The sequence below is a fragment of the Oncorhynchus keta genome, chromosome 15 (genome assembly GCF_023373465.1).
Source record: "Oncorhynchus keta strain PuntledgeMale-10-30-2019 chromosome 15, Oket_V2, whole genome shotgun sequence".
NCBI lineage: Eukaryota > Metazoa > Chordata > Actinopteri > Salmoniformes > Salmonidae > Oncorhynchus > Oncorhynchus keta.
In genome coordinates, this window is record NC_068435.1 from 24,636,253 (window position 1) to 24,656,835 (window position 20,583).

The window sequence follows — 20,583 nt, forward strand, 5'->3', positions numbered from 1 at the left end:
TGTTTGAGAGCAGAAAGCTTCCCACAGTCCGGTATCACAGTTCATATACGTTCGCTGATCCAGAAATCCTACCCTGCCCCAACCTACCCCGAACCAGTCAGCAGAGGAAACAGGGGGAGCGCTGCCTGCCGACGTGGTCGTGCCTGTATTTCACCCCTCTTGGATGTTTGTATTCATGTGGAATCCCGTTATTTGACTTATGGGACAGGTTAGTGTACTATGTCTGTTTCAGTCGTTTTCTCACTGAAACAGGTGTCCATAACTAGGCAGCTATAGGCTTCCATTAACACAATGTCCCACACCAACAGTCCCTGAAGGCCAGACAACGCCACGTCACCTACAACCTAATGTAGCGTATTGTTCACTTTGGGTATCAATGGGATTGTGGGGGAGAAAACATACATTGATTTAGAAAGTACAGTAGCACTGGGTGATGATATGTCTGCGATGTGAGAGCCAAGAGGGCATTTACTACGCAGCGCTTTTCTATAGCCTCTATTTCCTGACAGCAGGCGTCATCTGGTATTGCACTTGATAATTAAATGAGAAAAATAAATACTTGCTAGTTCCCTTTGAGTTAAATATCCTCTGTTGTCGCCAAAACTTTCTCACAAACATGTTCCACAATGCTAGGCTAAGCTAAACTCATGTCAAAAGAAGTATCTACCCGAATTACTTAAAATAGCTTCCCAGTACAGGTCTGAGTGAGAGTGTCCCTCTTGGCAAAGATGTGAGGAAGAGAAATATGCACAAAAGATCGGAGGGTGAAAGTCTGCCTAACAGTTGTTGTTTTTTTTTACCATGTTGCCATTGTGTAAAGTCCATCCTTTAAAAAGTGAAAATACAGCCCGAAGAACTATCCACAATAGCCCAAAAGAAAAGGATTGTCAAAGGACCTACAGAAAGCATAGGATGAGAAGATCTCTCCTATTCATCCATAAGCCATCAGAATCAAAACATAAAGACAGACGTCACTTAAGACTATTTCTAGAACGGAAACAAAAACAACGTGATCGCTATTAAATTATTTAATTGTTTAATTATTATGCTATCAGAGTCACAACAGTTTACCTGTCTCAGCTTCTGTGGAGCTCTTCCTGCTGACCCGGGAGCCCTTGACAGCCCAGATGTAGACTGTGTAGATGACTCCAGGCCTCAGCCCAGTCAGCCTGTAGGAGCTGCTGTCTGCCCCCACAGGGATTTCCCCACTGGAGCCCTCAGCAGAGCTGTAGCTGATCACGTAGCCGTCGATCTCTGCCTGTACCTTCTGCCATTCCACGGTAGCAGTGTCCTCTGTCACTTCTTTGGTCAAGAGGTTCGTAGGAGCGTCAAGATCTGTTGATATAATGAGGATGGAGGCAGGCGAGATGCTGTGTAAAGCGTAATTATTTTCCACATGGACACTCATATGGTTTATAAAACATAATTGAAGCATTGACTTTTTTTCAAGTCGGTCATTCAAATGAGGAAAAATAAATTATTATGGGCAGACAGAGGTCCTAGTAGCAGGCTGGATGAGGAACACAGACAGGCTCTTTCTCATCCTCAGGAGGAGGTCAGTGGGCTTAAGGTATGAGAGGACAGAGAAGAAATATGGCGGATGTGAGCGCACTGACAGGGGGGGATCCAGACCGGAGCACAGAGCAGAGCAGGATGAGTGAGGGGAATGGGGTTGCAGTTATATGGTGGTCGCTGGAGTAAGGAAAGCGTGACATCGAGAGAGAGAGAGAGAGAGAGAGAGAGAGAGAGAGAGAGAGAGAGAGAGAGAGAGAGAGAGAGAGAGAGGAAGAGAGGAAGTGAGAAAACATGTAAAAGAAATCATCATTGGGCTTTTCCTCCATGACTCCGCCAAGGTCAGCTCTATGTCACCGCACTATCCGCATCATGAAAACTGATTCATGATGCATCCAAAGACAAAGTTCTGGGAATGGGAGCCACATATAGGGTTTAGCTGTTGTCTTTTTGCCACTGTATGTGGGTACATTGCTCGTCAAGCTCAAAGAGATTAGTCGCAAGACAATGCCAACAAGTTAATTAACAAAGTAGCAGTAGAAATGAGAAAAGCATGTGTACAGTGTATGAGTTAAGCCTTTTCTCTGTTGTCCCAAGCTGAGACCTTAATTTCCCTGCAAAAGGGAGCACTTGTCAGAAATATCTTTCTTACTTATCAAACAAAAATGCAGACAGACACATATGCTACAGCTTTATCATCCTCTCCAATGCATGGTTGTTCATGCTTGAACAGATCAGCACTTTGGTAGGTGTTTTATTTCCGTGGGAGAGGCTGAAGACAGCCTGGTGAGGCCGTGGCGTATGACGGATTGGGTTAGCTCAAGGTTCTGCCGCCACAGTGGCTGAGTGGAAGACTACAAAACACTGGTTGTGGTTTACCATGTGGAAAACAGCTATTCCATCATAGGCCTCCTTACAGGCCTTACCGCCTGGGGAACGAGCTGCATTTACACGATAGTCTTACTTAAACGGGCAGTGACGGCAGAAAGTTGAGTGCTCGAGGAGCCCAAGGGAGAGCTGCGTCAGAAGGTAGGGCCGGACGATACCAGTATCGCAATATTCTTTCCATGGCGAAAATGAAAACCCGGAGCAGATCAAACTCTTTGGTATGTAAAATATTGCGTGCTATACTTCGCCACCGTGGCCTATTTATTTCCTTAACTTACCTAATTTGCACTCACTGTATATGGACTTTTTGTTTTCTTTTGTTCTACTGTACTATTGACTGTATGTTTTGTTTATTCCATGTGTAACTGTGTTTTTGTATGTGTCGAATTGCTACGCTTTATCTTGGCCAGGTCGCAGTTGCAAATGAGAACTTGTTCTCAACTAGCCTACCTGGTTAAATAAAGGTCAAATAAAATAAAATAAATACTGTAGCTTGGAAAATAAATACATGTGAATCTGGTTGACAACATAATTATGTTTGTTTCCTACATTAGGACTGTTTTCCTAAAGGATTTAATCTGCTTCGTGTTTTGTTTCCTTGCCACGATACTAACGAGTATCGCTAATTGGTATCGTCCTGGCCCTATCAAAAGGGTGCCATTTTTCTTAACAGCAGTGTACAGGGTTATGTACAGGTATGTATAGACCTAAAGTCCACCCACACTGAAATTAGCAGCTCATAACTATTTCTGAAGAGGTTTATTAGGGGAAGAAGAGATTAGTAACTTCAGCACCTCAGAATAACTCTGAAGAATAAGGACTAAGGGCGCCAGAGTCCGCCTCCACTTATTGTACGTACCAACTGCAGCCCGGCTGTACTCCACAGCTCCACAGGACCTTCGAGTCCAGGGACCATATAGCATGATGGCTAAACACATTCCCTGGTTTTCACCTAGCTATGCAGCTGCTTCTGGTTATACGACCGCTCCTGTGTAAACTTGATTGAATCTGATTAGGTAACACCAGCAGACTACTATGTTGTGTTTATTAGCCTTACAATCCTCTGGCAGGTCACTATGACAGGTAGCGATTCAATCGATTTTGGCTTGTTCAGATGCTGTAATAGCTCGCTATAATTCATGTCTCCTTACTGCGCCCTGGGAAACGTGTCAAGGTCTAGCACTGTACTCCACTGTTTCATTGTCTATGAAATAAGGATTTATGTTGACCACACAGGAGAAGAGAGAGCCCTTTGTAGCCATTGAATAAAATGGCATGATAGTATTTGCATGCTTAAAATGCATGCACGCATGACTGTAAGTTGCTTTGGATAAAAATGTCTGATAAATGGCATATATATATATATATATATATATATATATATATATATATATATATATACACACACACAGTGGGGCAAACAAGTATTTGATACACTGCCGATTTTGCAGGTTTTCCTACTTACAAAGCATGTAGAGGTCTGTCATTTTTATCATAGGTACACTTCAACTGTGAGAGACGGAATCTAAAACAAAAATCTAGAAAATCACATTGTATGATTTTTAAGTGATTAATTTGCATTTTATTGCATGACATAAGTATTTGATACATCAGAAAAGCAGAACTTAGAACTGCAGCAGGGCTTTTGACCCACTCCTCCCTGCAGACCTTCTCCAGATCCTTCAGGTTTCGGGGCTGTCGCTGGGCAATAAGGACTTTCAGCTCCCTCCAAAGAATTTCTATTGGATTCAGGTCTGGAGACTGGCTAGGCCACTCCAGGACCTTGAGATGCTTCTTACTTAGTTGCCCTGGCTGTGTGTTTCGGGTCATTGTCGTGCTGGAAGACCCAGCCACGATCCATCTTCAATGCTCTTACTGAAGGAAAGAGGTTGTTGGCCAAGATCTCACAATACATGGCCTCATCCATCCTCCCCTCAATACGGTGTAGAAAAGCATCCCCAAAGAATGATGTTTCCACCTCCATGCTTTACGGTTGGCATGGTGTTCTTGGGGTTGTACTCATCCTCATCCTCCAAACACGGCGAGTTGAGTTTAGACCAAAAAGCTCTATTTTTGTCTCATCAGACCACATGACCTTCTCCCATTCCTCCTCTGGATCATCCAGATGGTCATTGGCAAACTTCAGACGGGCCTGGACATGCGCTGGCTTGAGCAGGGGGACCTTGCGTGCGCTGCAGGATTTTAATCCATGATGGCATGGTGTGTTACTAATGGTTCTTTGAGACTGTGGTCCCAGCTCTCTTCAGGTCATTGACCAGGTCCTGCCGTGTAGTTCTGGGCTGATCCCTCACCTTCCTCATGATCATTGATGCCCCACAAGGTGAGATCTTGCATGGAGCCCCAGACCAAGGGTGATTGACCCTCATCTTGAACTTCTTCCATTTTCTAATAATTGCGCCAACAGTTGTTGCCTTCTCACCAAGCTGCTTGCCTATTGTCCTGTAACCCATCCCAGCCTTGTGCAGGTCTACAATTTTAACCCTGATGTCCTTACACAGCTCTCTGGTCTTGGCCATTGTGGAGAGGTTGGAGTCTGTTTGATTGAGTGTGTGGGCAGGTGTCTTTTATACAGGTAACGAGTTCAAACGGGTGCAGTTAATACAGGTAATGAGTGGAGAACAGGAGGGTTTCTTAAAGAAAAACTAACAGGTCTGTGAGAGCTGGATTTTTTACTGGTTGGTAGGTGATCAAATACTTATGTCATGCAATAAAATGCAAATTAATTACTTAAAAATCATACAATGAGTTGAAGTGTACCTATGATAAAAAATTACAGACCTCTACATGCTTTGTAAGTAGGAAAACCTGCTAAATCGGCAGTGTATCAAATACTATATGTGTGTGTAATGCACTCTAGCTGCAATTTTTATAGTAAATAAATACTGAGTCTGTCCTAAAAGAGAGAGGTATTGAAAACCCCTTTTCCTCTCTTGTAAGTGGAGGACCGGCCACTTGTGTGAGAGAACATTCTGTAATGTATAACTTGCTGAGAGGAGAGGAAAATGCTCCTATAATTGAGGCTTCCATACTGTAATGTGATTTATTTCTATTTGCCAAAAATGTGTCAACTGTGCTGTGATGTTTCACAAAACTTCTGAACCTTTCTATTCTCATAGTTTCAACAGATTATAAATTAAAGATAAACATTTTTGCTAAAAGTATTATTATGTTATTGATCGATTGACGATGGCTTTTAAAATCCCCCAGTAGTGCTATCTGCAGAGTTAGCTCCAGGTAAATGTTGCAATTATTCGGTCATTCCTGAATCTGCTACCAAAAAGCTACATATGAACAGTACCAAAACAAATTATCGAATGATTCGGTCTCTTCGCAGCAAAATCTGCAGAGCTGTGATGGTTGTATCCCCCATATTTATAATATTCTAGTGGTTGCAAGAATTGTGTATAATACATGTATTTTTTAAATGATACGTCTTTAATCTGGCGTTGTTTTGTGTGTCAGTTCATAAACCATGTGCCATGGAATCGGTACATTAAAAATCTCTTCCTAACTATTTTACAATCAATACTGCACAGCTGCCAATTTTTTGGCCGTTAAGTTAAACTGGTATCCTTTTTTATTTAACACAATTTTCTTTAACCAATTTTGGTCTTTAATGCAGGGTCAACAGACAAGTTCCTTACTTTTTCCCCCTTCCACGTGCCTCTTCCATTCTTGCGCAAACCACTCTTACCTCAATTATTAGAACCTGTCCAAATGATTAGACTGTCATTTCTGACCCATAATCACTAGCCATAATTATTAGACTGTCATTTCTGACCCATAATCACTAGCCATAATTATTAGACTGTCATTTCTGACCCATAATCACGAGCCATAATTATTAGACTGTCATTTCTGACCCATAATCACTAGCCATAATTATTAGACTGTCATTTCTGACCCATAATCACTAGCCATAATTATTAGACTGTCATTTCTGACCCATAATCACTAGCCATAATTATTAGACTGTCATTTCTGACCCATAATCACGAGCCATAATTATTAGACTGTCATTTCTGACCCATAATCACTAGCCATAATTATTAGACTGTCATTTCTGACCCATAATCACTAGCCATAATTATTAGACTGTCATTTCTGACCCATAATCACTAGCCATAATTATTAGACTGTCATTTCTGACCCATAATCACTAGCCATAATTATTAGACTGTCATTTCTGACCCATAATCACTAGTCATAATTATTAGACTGTCATTTCTGACCCATAATCACTAGCCATAATTATTAGACTGTCATTTCTGACCCATAATCACTAGCCATAATTATTAGACTGTCATTTCTGACCCATAATCACTAGCCATAATTATTAGACTGTCATTTCTGACCCATAATCACTAGCCATAATTATTAGACTGTCATTTCTGACCCATAATCACTAGCCATAATTATTAGACTGTCATTTCTGACCCATAATCACTAGCCATAATTATTAGACTGTAATTTCTGACCCATAATCACTAGCCATAATTATTAGACTGTCCTTTCTGACCCATAATCACTAGCCATAATTATTAGACTGTCATTTCTGACCCATAATCACTAGCCATAATTATTAGACTGTCATTTCTGACCCATAATCACTAGCCATAATTATTAGACTGTCATTTCTGACCCATAATCACCAGCCATAATTATTAGTATTCCTGACCACGTTCATTATTCTATTATCATCGTCTGTTATAGTAAGAACTAATATCAGGGTACAGTACTGTATGTTATCATTCTATGCTTTATAGCACATTCTGTGCCTGTCCGCTGTTCCCACAGTAGAGTTGGGAAGGATTTAGAGTTAGACTATGGTCCAATGGGCTACAGAGGGTGGTTACAGCAGGCTGATGTTGGATATGGTATCCGTGTCCCAAATGGCACCCTATTCCCTATGATGTGCACTTGTTTCTGACCAGGTCCCATAGGGCTATTCTATACATGAAACAGGGTGCCATTTGGGACACAGCCATAGTGTCTCCCCACTCCCTGAAACCCCCAGATATCCCGTGTTGTCTAGAATCAGCAGCATTCACCTGTGACCCCGGTGACGAAGGAGGCTTTCCCCTCGATGGTGCCTTTGATGCCTTGCACTGTGATGAGGTACTCAGTGCCAGGTTGCAGTCCTGTATAACACATACAGAGAAAGTAAGCTGCAAAACCTCACAGTGGTTCAAGGTTCTTAATCTACCACAATACATTTGAACACTGTTCAATGATTATAGCCATTTATGTACATAGAAAACAAAATGGATGATCTGTGAATGCTCAAAGGGTTATGAGTGTGGGGAGGTGGAGAACATTAAAACAGACGGTTACACAGGAAACAGTTTTAAAATATGACGTACTATTGTATTTTAAAATATTCCAGACAGTGTTCTCCTTGTTTAAATGACGTACCTACGATGGTGTTGGTGGTCCTGGCCTCTGCATTCATAGGTACGAGCTGCTCCTCCTCCTGCCCGTCAGGGTTAGCATGGGTTAGTCTGAAGTGGTCCAGAGGTGCTGCAGGGTTCTGCCAGTCCACCTGGATAGAGTCCTCAGTCTGGCCCAATACCCTGATACCATCAATACCAGACACCACTGTGTAGGTTCAACATGGTCTCATTAGAATATGTCAAAATAGTGACACTTAACCATTGTATTTATACAACACCGAAGCTGACAATCATTCATGTCACAATAATGATCTATTCGTTATATGGTTTGATTGGGGACAAGTTATAATACAGGCCCATTAGGGTACCAAAGAGTGTCATAACTGAAGTACAGAACCACAGCATGTTTCCTGTGAGGCTCTTCCTGTACGTGATCTTGCATACGAGCCCATTAAAGGACAGGAAAAACTAATTAAATACCAGAAAGGGGCTGACTAATGTCCTTTAAATGTTCTTTCTCAGGGGGGAAAAAGATTGAAACCATTTGGAAGGGATAATGTTTTGAAGTTAAAGCGTCTTGTGTGGCTAGAGTCTTCGTCATAGCCAGATGATCAGGCCTTTTCTCATGCCCAGAGAGGAATGTCATGCACTGAGATGTTTCCCACAGCCCAAGGCTCTGTGCTCAGTTCCTGTCTTCGCCACATCTGTGAACTAGCCTCATTTCCATAAAATGTGTCCACAACTTAATTTCCTTGTAATTAGGCTGCCTAGTGTAATTACCTTTAACCTAATGGTAAACAAACTATCACTAAGTGAATAGTTTAGTACAAACAGACTTCAGGGTTATTTGGGTCAACTGTACATACGGTACACAGTGAATTATATGTCATGACAGAAAATTAAAATTGGCATCCAGAATCACTTACTACAAACGAAAGCAGCTGCACTTGTGAGAGAAAAGGACAAAGTACAAATCAATGCTGTGAGAAACATACTGTGGTTCACTTCACATCTTTACCTGTGGTCGCCTCTATCCTGTCCCCCTCGCTCTGGATCTCCTTGATGACAGCGTACACCTGCACTATGTAGGTGACCCCCGGCCTAAGACCGGTGATCAGGTAGGAGGTGTCTGTGTTGGGAACGGTGACCCGCTCCAGCTCTGCCTCGTTGCCCTCAGGGTGCCAGGCCAAGACGTAGTACTCTGCTGCTGTCACCGCCTGCCACTCTACCAGCAGCGAGACATCAGTCATCCTGACCAGACGCAGGCCGTTAGGGCTAAACACTAAGGGGGAACATAGGTATGGTTGGTTAAGGGACAGCTCAAAACTCTGTCTATGTTATTTTCATGAATTCAAGGGGTAACCCCAACCAGGATAAACCTGGTGGCCTGTCAGTTCAAAACGTCAGCTGTTATGCCAAGAGATCAAACCCTCTTGAAGAGATCAGAAGCTATTGTATTAAGGTCGCTATGTTATTGCTTTCTCTCTTTTTCACTCTTTTCACACTTCACTCGATGTTACTCTGACAGAAATAACATATCTGGTTTAAGGAAAATAACATTTTTAACTTTTAGTGGTTTTTCAAAAACCTGAGATGGAAATTGGTGAAAATATATTGCTTTTCTGTGGTTACAGTGTTATATCTAGCCAGGATCCTTCAATTAAGATGGTGGAAAATATGGTCTGGCGAATCAGAGACTATAGGGGAATGTTTCAATAACATGAAAGTAAGCCTGGGAGACGGCCAGTCAACAGTGTACGGAGCAAACTTTCCACGCCAAGATATTCCTGCGGGTACAGGGAAATGCACAGGTGACCTAAGGTGGTGAATTTGAGGAATTCATGCGCAGAAAAAGCGTAACTGTACATTGGGGGAAATATGAAATGGGTGCTCAGGAGACCACATTTACCAGGAAAGAATGAACAGCAGGTTTGGACATTGCTCCACATGATGAAGGCAGGAAGCTTTCTCTTCAGCAGGGGCCTTTTCATACAGAGGCAGTTATTATGCCTGTTCCTGACATTTTCTAAAGCCACCGCCAGTAACAATTTTGCACTTAAATAATATTTCAGAAAGGCCAGAGGGACGAATAAATTAACATCTAGAGATTTGTAAAAAGCTAAAGGAAGGGAAATGTGTGTCCTGACGGAATTGTTAATGGGGGAAGCATATTTGGACAAAGAAAATTAATATCCTAACAGAAATTATGTTTGGACTTCATAAAGAAGGGAAGCATAAATCTACAGTGGCAGGTTCTGAACCAAGGAAAAATCTGTTTTCTGTTAAAAACATTTGGAGAAAACTGTAAATAAGCTTTTCACCAAGTGGTCTGAACGTGTGCTGCCCAGTGTTCTCTATGTCATAATTAATATGAGAAACAAGTGGGGAAGCTGTTTCCATGTTGTGCTGTGACCACACATCATTACAATGCAAATAATATTCAAGACCACCCGTTTGAGAATGTAATGTGATTCTGAAATGTGAAGCAAAAATGTGAATGAACAAGTCTGCTTGTAACTGCCATTTGTCTGTGAGTGATCCCACTTTTCAGTGATTCATATAAGGTCCTGTCTTTACTGAGTCTGCCATGGTGGAAAGAGCATTATGGGCCAACTCAGGAAGTGTACATGGAAAACAGACCAAATCCACATGCAGCATCTGTATGGCTGTGATCTTGCATTTAGAAATCCACAGAAATCATCCAAGGTCTTTTGTGGGGAGAATAAAATACACCCTCAATAAAACCCTTCAGGTTTTCTCTTGGTGATTTATTTGAAATGTGTGTCTAAGTTCTTTATCATTAAATAAACACCCCAAATCTCCAAAGGCCCACATTCTGATCCCAGACACAATCATAGTAGTGAGTTATAGAGGTTAGCATTGCTTTAAGTTGTTGCTAAAGGGAAATAGAATTAATGATAGTACACCTCAAGGTCTGATCATTTTCTGGACTCTAAAAAGCCAATGTTTGTGGAAAAGATCCCTATTTACCATATAGCGTAGCTTCAAATGCACTCCTCCACACAAAACAGAAAATGACTCAGTATACTATAGCTTTTGTCCCATACTCATAATATTTGTCCTCCAAATCCAACTCATAAACTCACATAGCCTCCCTCTTTCCCCTTCACATGTCCCCATTGTTGTTGGAGTTAAATCAACAGTTCCTATATGAAACTTGCTATAACTCCAAATATCTCTTGCGGCACTGCTTGAAAATCTGAATCTCAGTGATTGCAATAGCTCTACAATGCTCTACTTTCCGGCTACCCGGATAAAGCACTAAATAACCTTCAGTTAGTGCTAAATACGGCTGCTAGAATCCTGACTAGACATATAAGTGCTAGCCTCCCGACACTGGCTTCCTGTTAAGGCTAGGGCTGATTTCAAGGTTTTACTTCTAACCTACAAAGCATTACATGGGCTTGCTCCTACCTATCTTTCCGATTTGGTCCTGCCGTACATACCTACGTGTACGCTACGGTCACAAGACGCAGGCCTCCTAATTGTCCCTAGAATTTCTAAGCAAACAGCTGGAGGCAGGGCTTTCTCCTATAGAGCTCCATTTTTATGGAATGGTCTGCCTACCCATGTGAGAGACGCAGACTTGGTCTCTTGAGTGGGTTGAGTCACTAACGTGATCTTTCCTGTATGTGTTGGCGCCCCCCCCTTGGGTTGAGCCGTGGCGGAGATCTTTGTGGGCTATATTCGGCCTTGTCTCAGGATGGTAAGTTGGTGTTTGAAGATACCCCTCTAGTGGTGTGGGAGCTGTGCTTTGGCAAAGTGGGTGGGGTTACATCCTGCCTGTTTGGCCCTGTCCGGGGGGTATCATCGATGGGGCCACAGTGTCTCCTGACCCCTCCTGTCTCAGCCTCCAGTATTTATGCTGCAGTAGTTTATGTGTCGGGGGGCTAGGGTCAGTCTGTTATATCTGGAGTACTTCTCCTGTCTTATCCGGTGTCCTGTGTGAATTTAAGTATGCTCTCTCTAATTCTCTCTTTCTCTCTTTCTCACTCTCTCTCGGAGGACCAGAGCCCTAGGACCATGCCTCAGGACTACCTGGCATGATGACTACTTGCTGTCCCCAGTCCACCTGGCCGTGCTGCTGCTCCAGTTTCAACTGCTCTGCCTGCGGCTATGGAATCCTGACCTGTTCACCGGACGTGCTACCTGTCCCAGACCTGCTGTTTTCTACTCTCTAGAGACAGCAGGAGCGGTAGAGATACTCTTAATGATCGGCTATGAAAAGCCAACTGACATTTACTCCTGAGGTGCTGACTTGTTGCACCCTCGACAACTACTGTGATTGTTATTATTTGACCATGCTGGTCATTTATGAACATTTGAACATATTGGCCATGTTCTGTTATAAGCTCCACCCGGCACAGCCAGAAGAGGACTGGCCACCCCTCATAGCCTGGTTCCTCTCTAGGTTTCTTCCTAGGTTTTGGCCTTTCTAGGGAGTTTTTCCTAGCCACCGTGCTTCTACACCTGCATTGCTTGCTGTTTGGGGTTTTTGGCTGGGTTTCTGTACAGCACTTTGAGATATCAGCTGATGTAGGAAGGGCTATATAAATGAATTTGATTTAATTTGATTTGAATAGCTGACATGCTACCTTCGGTCTGTGCACAAGGCAAACTTGGTTTTAACAAAGTGAAATCATTACACAGTTGATTGGCAGACATGGCCTGAGGCTGCAGCAATTACTTCCACTTTCATAAGTGTGGAAGCAGTAAATTCATCTGTCAGAATGTTTTGACCGCAAATGTTCTGCTTCTCTGCACCTAAGTCAAATAACTGCTTTTTAATAACTTATAGTCAAATAACTGCAATACCTAACGCCAGGTTTAAAGTGTTTTACAGAACCCTTAGGCCTCTACAGCTGTAGATGTTCTACATTCTCTGTAGATGTTATGCATTCTCTGTATATTTTCTGCATTCCAGTTCTCAGAATCAACAACGGGTAGTTTGTAATGTAGACCTAGGCCATTTCAGAGTAGGAGTGCTGATCTTGGATCAGTTTCCCTTTTAGATTATAATGAATAAGACATTATGACCTGATTATCAGCACTTCTACTCTGAGACACTTTGTGAATATGGGCCCTTACCTGCAGAGCAGTCATCCCCGAAGAAGCCCTCGTCACAGATACACATTCCATTCACGCAGGTACCGTGGACGCAGTCAGGACTGCATTTCTGTTCGCTGCAGTCTTCGCCGGTGAAGTGGCTGAAGCACACACACTTCCCGTCCACGCAGTATCCCTTATCGTTGCAGTCACCTGGGCACATCAGCTGCCTGCAGTCACTCCCCATGTAGCCAGCAAGGCACACACACTTCCCGTCCACACAGCGCCCATGGTCGTTGCACTCATCAGGACAGGTGGAGATGGAGCAGTCTGGGCCTTCCCAGCCAGAGTTACATTGGCAGCTGCAGGTGTCGTGCTGGTAGGTCCCGTGGCCACTACAGCTAGTGTCCACACCTGTGGAAATTTAGAAGAAAAAAATCACATGATGTGATATTTGAATAGTCTTTACTGTAAGAGTAATGTCAGTGTCTGTAGACGAATCATTTTTCAAACAACAGTTTCCCGATTTTGAATGATTTCTTAGGTTATGTTCCTCAATAGTTTCAGATATATTGTAGCTATTGAATATAGATGCGCTGTCAGATCTTATGGTGATAAACTGTACTGTACCTCCTGCTCCACCACCTTTGCCACCACAGAAGCCCTGGGAGCACCGACTCTTCAGGTGTTCCACCTCCTCCTCCAGCCCGTTGACTCTGTACAGCAAAGACTTGAAGCGCTCCGACTCATCACAGTCACACTTTGAGGTCTTGAGGTTGATTTGGTGCCTGAATACTATGTCCTTGTCCCCCTCCAGAGTAGGGCCCCCCTCCAGCTCTTGCAGACCTAATCCCTGGTCCTGCTGGTGAGGAATGGTCTGCAAGGCCAATTTACAGCCAGGGCTCTTGGTCAGGTCTATCTTATAGATGTGGCTGAAGGTGACTCCTTTCTCAGCGGGGGCTGGAGAATCTTCTGTCACATATGTGGTAGTGACAGTGCACAGTATGCCTATCAGGCAGAGGGCTCTTAAGAGCCAGTGAAGTCTAGTAGTCATGGCTAGATGGAAAAATAAGTAGAATAATTGGGGAAGTTCATATTACACTCTTGACATGCACACAGAGCCCTTGGAACCTTTTTGATCTATTAAGGTTTTTTTTCCAGAGAGAACATCACTTTATTTTACAAGGTTGATAAAGACTGATGTTAAAGAAGTCACATTCATTATAGTGCCGGCAAGCTATGTTTTACAAAAGGGACATGAACAATGTCGTAATTTCCAGCAGAAAGCCAGCAGTCATCACTCCAACTAAGCACGTTTTTATCCCATGTTCCTAACCATGAATTGTGCTCATCCAGCCATAAGGGCTTCAAGGAGCATGGAACCCTGTCTTCCAAATTATGTCATGTTGACAGTGATGTCATCCAGCTTTTTGACTTTCTCGGAAAGAGAAATTATAGGCTATGATATCAAAATAACGGGCCAAATATATTTTTGAAACGACTTGGTTCAAACCTTTAGAGTGAATATAAGGGACCTCTATCTCAAGCATGTTAGATTTAACCACTGCCTCTTTGGCACACAGTCATTTGAAAATTGGTAGTGTAGAACTTATAGTCGGGGTCTGAACTTGTGTGGTCTGTGGAAACTGAAAACCAAAATGAAGTGACTGTCTGCTCTGCTCTACACAGAAAGCGAGGCCATGGTGCTTGACAACTGGAAAATCTGCACAGTAATAGCATGCATGCTTAATAAAAAGCTTGGGTTACTTTTAAAGAAATGGTGATTGGACAATGGAATATGCATGAAGTGCAAAAACACTAAAGGGATAGTTCATTTGGAGCACACAATGTAAGACTATCGAAGAAGATAAATGACTCAACCATTAACAAATACTAGGCTAATTTAACCTGAGCATAGATACTGTATATAGTATGTGCACTCCCCTACATATTTATTTGACCAGTAAAGCTAAAACTTTATATCTGTCTCTAGAATTCAGCATTTTGGATTTGAGATCTGTAACGTCTGCTTCCAACTCACACTTTCAAATACATAGATCCCCTGAACGCAGCTCACTCTCCAGATCCCAATCACCGGAATTCTGATCACCTGTTCACACACCTGTATGTCATTTACATACTGTATTTAGTTCAGTTCATTGCACCCCATCATTGTGAGGTATTGTTTGTTTTGATATACATTCTATTCGGAGCTCTGTTTATTTCTGTTTTAGTCCTCCTGTGTAGCGTAGTTTTTGGCAATCCTCACTAACGATGCCTTTTTGCCTATTCCCTGCCTGTACTTTTGCCTATCACATTTCCTGTCATCAACCTCTTGCCTGATCTCCCGGACTACGATATTAGCCTTTTCCCTGCCTGTACTGTTACTTTTTTGGAGTCCCTGTGTATGACCTTCTGCCTGCCTCTGGACACAGCTACCTGCTTCCTCCTGTGGTCCTAATAAACACCTGCTGCGCTTGAAACCAGCACTCTGTCTCCCATCGTACGCATTACAAGATCAAATGTTTTATATGAGAAGACAGAACAGAATATGAGCCTATTTTTACTTTATTTGAGGCTATTTTCATACATACAGTGGGGTAAAAAAGTATTTAGTCAGCCACCAATTGTGCAAGTTCTCCTACTTAAAAAGATGAGAGAGGCCTGTAATTTTCATCATAGGTACACTTCAACTATGACAGACAAAATTAGAAAAAAAAATCCACAAGATCACATTGTAGGATTTTTTATGAATTTATTTGCCAATTATGGTGGAAAATAAGTATTTGGTCAATAACAAATCTCAATACTTTGTTATATACCATTTGTTGGCAATGACAGAGGTCAAACGTTTTCTGTAAGTCTTCACAAGGTTTTCACACACTGTTGCTGGTATTTTGGCCCATTCCTCCATGCAGATCTCCTCTAGAGAAGTGATGTTTTGGGGTTGTTGCTGGGCAACACAGACTTTTAACTCCCTCCAAAGATTTTCTATGGGGTTGAGATCTGGAGACTGGCTAGGCCACTCCAGGACCTTGAAATGCTTTTTCCGAAGCCACTCCTTCGTTGTCCGGGCGGTGTGTTTGGGATCATTGTCATGCTGAAAGACCCAGCCACGTTTCATCTTCAAAGCCCTTGCTGATGGAAGGAGGTTTTCACTCAAAATCTCACAATACATGGCCCCATTCATTCCTTCCTTTACACGGATCAGTCGTCCTGGTTCCTTAGCAGAAAAACAGCCCCAAAGCATGATGTTTCCACCCCCATACTTCACAGTAGGTATGGTGTTCTTTGGATGCAACTCAGCATTCTTTGTCCTCCAAACACGACGAGTTGAGTTTTTGCCAAAAGGTTATATTTTGGTTTCATCTGACCATATAACAAACATTCTCCCAATCTTCTTCTGGATCATCCAAATGCTCTCTAGCAAACTTCAGACAGGCCTGGACATGTACTGGCTTAAGCAGGGGGACACGTATGGCACTGCAGGATTTGAGTCCCTGGCGGCGTGGTGTGTTACTGATGGTAGGCTTTGTTACTTTGGTCCCAGCTCTCTGCAGGTCATTCACTAGGTCCCCCTGTGTGGTTCTGGGATTTTTGCTCACCGTTCTTGTGATCATTTTGACCCCACGGGGTGAGATCTTGCGTGGAGCCCCAGATCGAGGGAGATTTTCAGTGGTCTTGCATGTCTTCCATTTCCTAATAATTGCTCCCACAGTTGATTTCTTCAAACCAAGCTGCTTACCTATTGCAGATTCATTCTTCCCATCCTGGTGGAGGTCTACAATTTTGTTTCTGGTGTCCTTTGACAGCTCTTTGGTCTTGGCCATAGTGGTGTTTGGAGTTGGACTGTTTGAGGTTGCGGACAGGTGTCTTTTATACTGATAACAAGTTTAAACAGGTGCCATTAATACAGGTAACGAGTGGAGGACAGAGGAGCCTCTTAAAGAAGAAGTTACAGGTCTGTGAGAGCCAGAAATCTTGCTTGTTTGTAGGTGACCAAATACTTATTTTCCACCATAATTTGCAAATAAATTCATTAAAAATCCTACAATGTGATTTTCTGGAAATTAAAATTACAGGCCTCTCTCATCTTTTTAAGTGGGAGAACTTGCACAATTGGTGGCTGACTAACTACTTTTTTGCCCCACTGTATCTGTCTTATTGTTTAGAAATGAAGGTACTTCATGTATCTCGTCCCCACATTTGAAGGTGTCACAAGTATTTGAACAAATTCACTTTGTATTAAAGTAGTAAAATTATTAGTATTTGGTCCCTTATTCATAGCACTTAATGACTACATCAATCTTGCGACTGTATACATTTGTTGAATGCATTTGCAGTTTGTTTTGATTGGGTTTCATGATTTATTTTTGATGAGACACTTTTTTGATGTTTAAACTGCATTTTTCAGTAGTTTCAATTGTTGATATGGAAATTTTGTTCGAACCTTACATATGTTTGTTGTGTGTTTCCACGCCCCGAGGATTAGAAGAAATGTAAATCCATTGTTAAAGGTTATGGAGTTTGCGTTGCAAATTATTTGGATGAAATGTGCCCCCTATAAGTTGCAAATGTGGATCTTACATAAATCTGAGCTGAGTTGAGCAGTGTCATTTGTTGGAAGATATGAAAAATGCGCCATTGAAGGCTATTGCTTGGCTACATTGGTATTTACATTTGGTGAAAATTGTTTGTCAATTTTGGTTAATAACGTATGTCACTCTGGTTGTTGGAGCTATCTGTTGTATGGTGAACTTGGGCTTCATCACTGTTTATTTCTGAGTAAATCTGGCTTTGATAATAGCCTGTGCTTACCCAGCCACCAACTTCACCGCAGGTCACTGTGTCATTCTGTAGGGGGGACCGGGGAAGGCTGTAACACGGGATAGTTGCAACACTTAATATCTCCAATCAGGAACAATCTAAAATCATGTGACTCACACTGCACATGCTCAGTTTAGACCTCAACCCCCATGTGAAGAAGCAAGACCCTGTGATAAACTTTGCACATTTTATTGCTAAAAGTCAGATTTTGAGGTAAGAAATTAATTTTTGGGGCCAAATTTGTTTTTGTGATGGCATCACCTGCTTTGTAATTCGATTCACCAAACTTATTTCATGTTTAATTTGATGTAAATTAGCAATGCTAAAGTTTTAACATGTAGCTAAAATTGGGTAAGCGAGAGTTTTAACATCTGGGTGCATCACTGGGAATACAAATGATGGGCCCACCAAGCCTCTACCCCAGCACTACCATACCATTGTCATAACTGTGACTCTGATTGAACATGTCCAACATTCACACACACACTACCGCTCTCTCTCAAATTCACTCACACACACACCACAAACCTTCAGTTGTTAAGTTCAGATGCTGCTATGTTGTCAGATGTTGTTTCGTTGAGAAGGGCTAGTCAATGGAGTGTAAAAATAATTCACATTTTTATGATTTATGTTATGACTATTATTTCTGCAAAACAAAATGCTAAACATTGCAATGTTGTTCTCATGTTTTCAATAAATCCTTTCAATATCTTGTTGCATGTTGTGATTTTTTCAAACGGTTATATTTCACCCCAAGGCCTGTTACAACTGACCCGGGAGATGTGGTAAATTGTAACATTTCACTCCTTGTCTGTTTGATTTAAAGACCTAATACTTGTACAAATTTGTAGCAGACAGATGGAAGTTGTTCCTATCACATTTTGAATGTAGTAGCTCAAACAATTTCTGAGAAATTTACAAAAAATGAAAAAAGTGTTACAACAATCCCCGGTTTCCCCTACTAGATATGAACATGGGTAACTGTCCCAGAAACAATCTTTACCCACCCTCAGAAAAAAAGACAAAACCAGGGAAATTATATTTTCCTCCAATGTCGCCATTAAAACAATTTCACAAAATACACAGCATCAGATTAACACAAAAAAATAGCACATTATCCAAACAGGATGTCACGTGGAAGCCTTTAGCCTAGCGTATTTTCTTCACACAAAGTTGCCATAAATTCAAAGCACACGTATAATTCACTGCCGGACTGCACACGCGACCCGAATGCAGTTTATAAACCCTACAGGAAACCCCTACAGCCTATAAAAGACCATGTGCCTCTTTGAGCTTTCATTGTGACTCTTCAGACATTTGATAGGCCCATGCACAATTCACTACATAGGCATCTCTGTCAGTGACATGAACTCTGTTAACAATTCAGAGGCATGAGGGAAAATTCTATCCTGTCCTAGAGCGTGGTCTATTTTCCTATCCAGTCGCAATCCCAATTAAACCCCAAATCCCAAATCATGCATAAAAATTCCTAACTCTTTTCTGTAATCCATAAATTGCATTATCAAAGCACGTTTCCTGCCTATCCATGCCAAAAGACCACTATAACATTTCCCCCACTTCTCTGTGCTGTCTCGTAGGGGAGACTGGAAACGAGAGTAGATATGGATATTTGTTCAACAGAGTTGGTCCCCATTAATATTTAAACTATTTCCACTCTTCATATTTCCATTATTCATGAGCTGACCTTCTATTTGTATAAATCAATTCAGTTTTGACAAATATAGGAGATACAGTGCCTTTGGAAAGTATTCAAACCCCTTGACTTTAAAGCCTTATTCTAAAATGGAATAACTAAAATACAAATTACATAACTATTCAGACCCTTTGCTATGAGACTCGAAATTGAGATGCATCCTGTGTCCATTGATCATCCTTGAGATATTTCTACAACTTGATTGGAGTCCACCTGAGGGTAAATTCAATTGATTTGACATGATTTGGAAAGGCACACACCTGTCTATATAAGGTCCCACAGTTGACAGTCCATCTCTGCAGCACTCCACCAATCAGGCCTTTATGGTAGAGTGGCCAGATGAAAACCACTCCTCAGTAAAACGCACATGACAGGCTGCTTGGATTTTGCCAAAAGGCAACCTAAAGACTCAGACCACAAGAAACAAGATTCTCTGGTCTAATGAAACCAAGATTGAACTCTTTGTAAAGGGAAAGGGAAAGGAGGATACCTAGTCAGTTGTACAACTGAATGCCTTCAACTGAAATGGGTCTTCCGAATTTAACCCCTCGCCTGAATGCCAAGCATCACATATGGAAGAAACCTGGTACCATCTCCATGGTGGTGCATGATGTTGTCAGCATCGTGCTGTGGGGATTTTTTTCAGTGGCAGGGACGTGGAAACTGGTCAGGATCGAGGCAAAGATTAAGGGAGGAAAGTACAGAGAGATCCTTGATGAAAACCTGCTCCAGAGGGCTCAGGACCTTCCAACAGGACAATGACCCTAAGCACACAGCCAAGACAACGCAGGAGTGGCTTCGGGACAATTCTCTGAATGTCCTTGAGTGGCCCAGCCAGAACTCGGACTTGAACCAGATCAACCATATCTGGAGAGACCTGTAAATAGCTGTGCAGCAACGCTCCCCATCTAACTTGACAGAGCTTGAGAGGATATGCAGAGAATAATGGGAGAAACTCCCCAAAATACAAGTGTGCCAAGTAGCATCATAACCAAGATGACTCGATGCTGTAATCTCTGCCAAAGGTGGTTCAACAAAATACTGAATAAAGGGTCTGAATGCTTATGTAAATATGATATTTCAGTTAGGGTTAGGGTTATCTTTTTTTATTTTTTGCTTGGTCATTATGGGGTATTGTGTGTAGATTGATGAATAAAAACT

General features: G+C 42.0%; 1 protein-coding gene across 14 annotated transcripts in view; it reads right to left on the reverse strand.

Moving 5' to 3' along the window:
• LOC118394644 (tenascin-N-like) overlaps positions 1-20,583 on the reverse strand; it is a 38,435-nt gene that overhangs the window by 12,945 nt on the left and 4,907 nt on the right. For 13 of the 14 annotated variants that reach the window (XM_052463743.1, XM_052463740.1, XM_052463744.1 and 10 more), the window contains exons 2-7: positions 13,512-13,937; positions 12,924-13,295; positions 8,833-9,096; positions 7,837-8,019; positions 7,473-7,562; positions 1,072-1,335 (exon numbers count right to left, since the gene is read on the reverse strand). In XM_052463743.1, coding sequence (XP_052319703.1) covers positions 1,072-1,335; positions 7,473-7,562; positions 7,837-8,019; positions 8,833-9,096; positions 12,924-13,295; positions 13,512-13,935 — 1,597 coding nt within the window. In that variant the 5' untranslated portion in view covers positions 13,936-13,937. Of the gene's footprint in view, positions 1-1,071; positions 1,336-7,472; positions 7,563-7,836; positions 8,020-8,832; positions 9,097-12,923; positions 13,296-13,511; positions 13,938-17,699; positions 17,758-20,583 lie in introns of all 14 variants that reach the window. The other variant, XM_052463731.1, reaches the window with a different exon arrangement.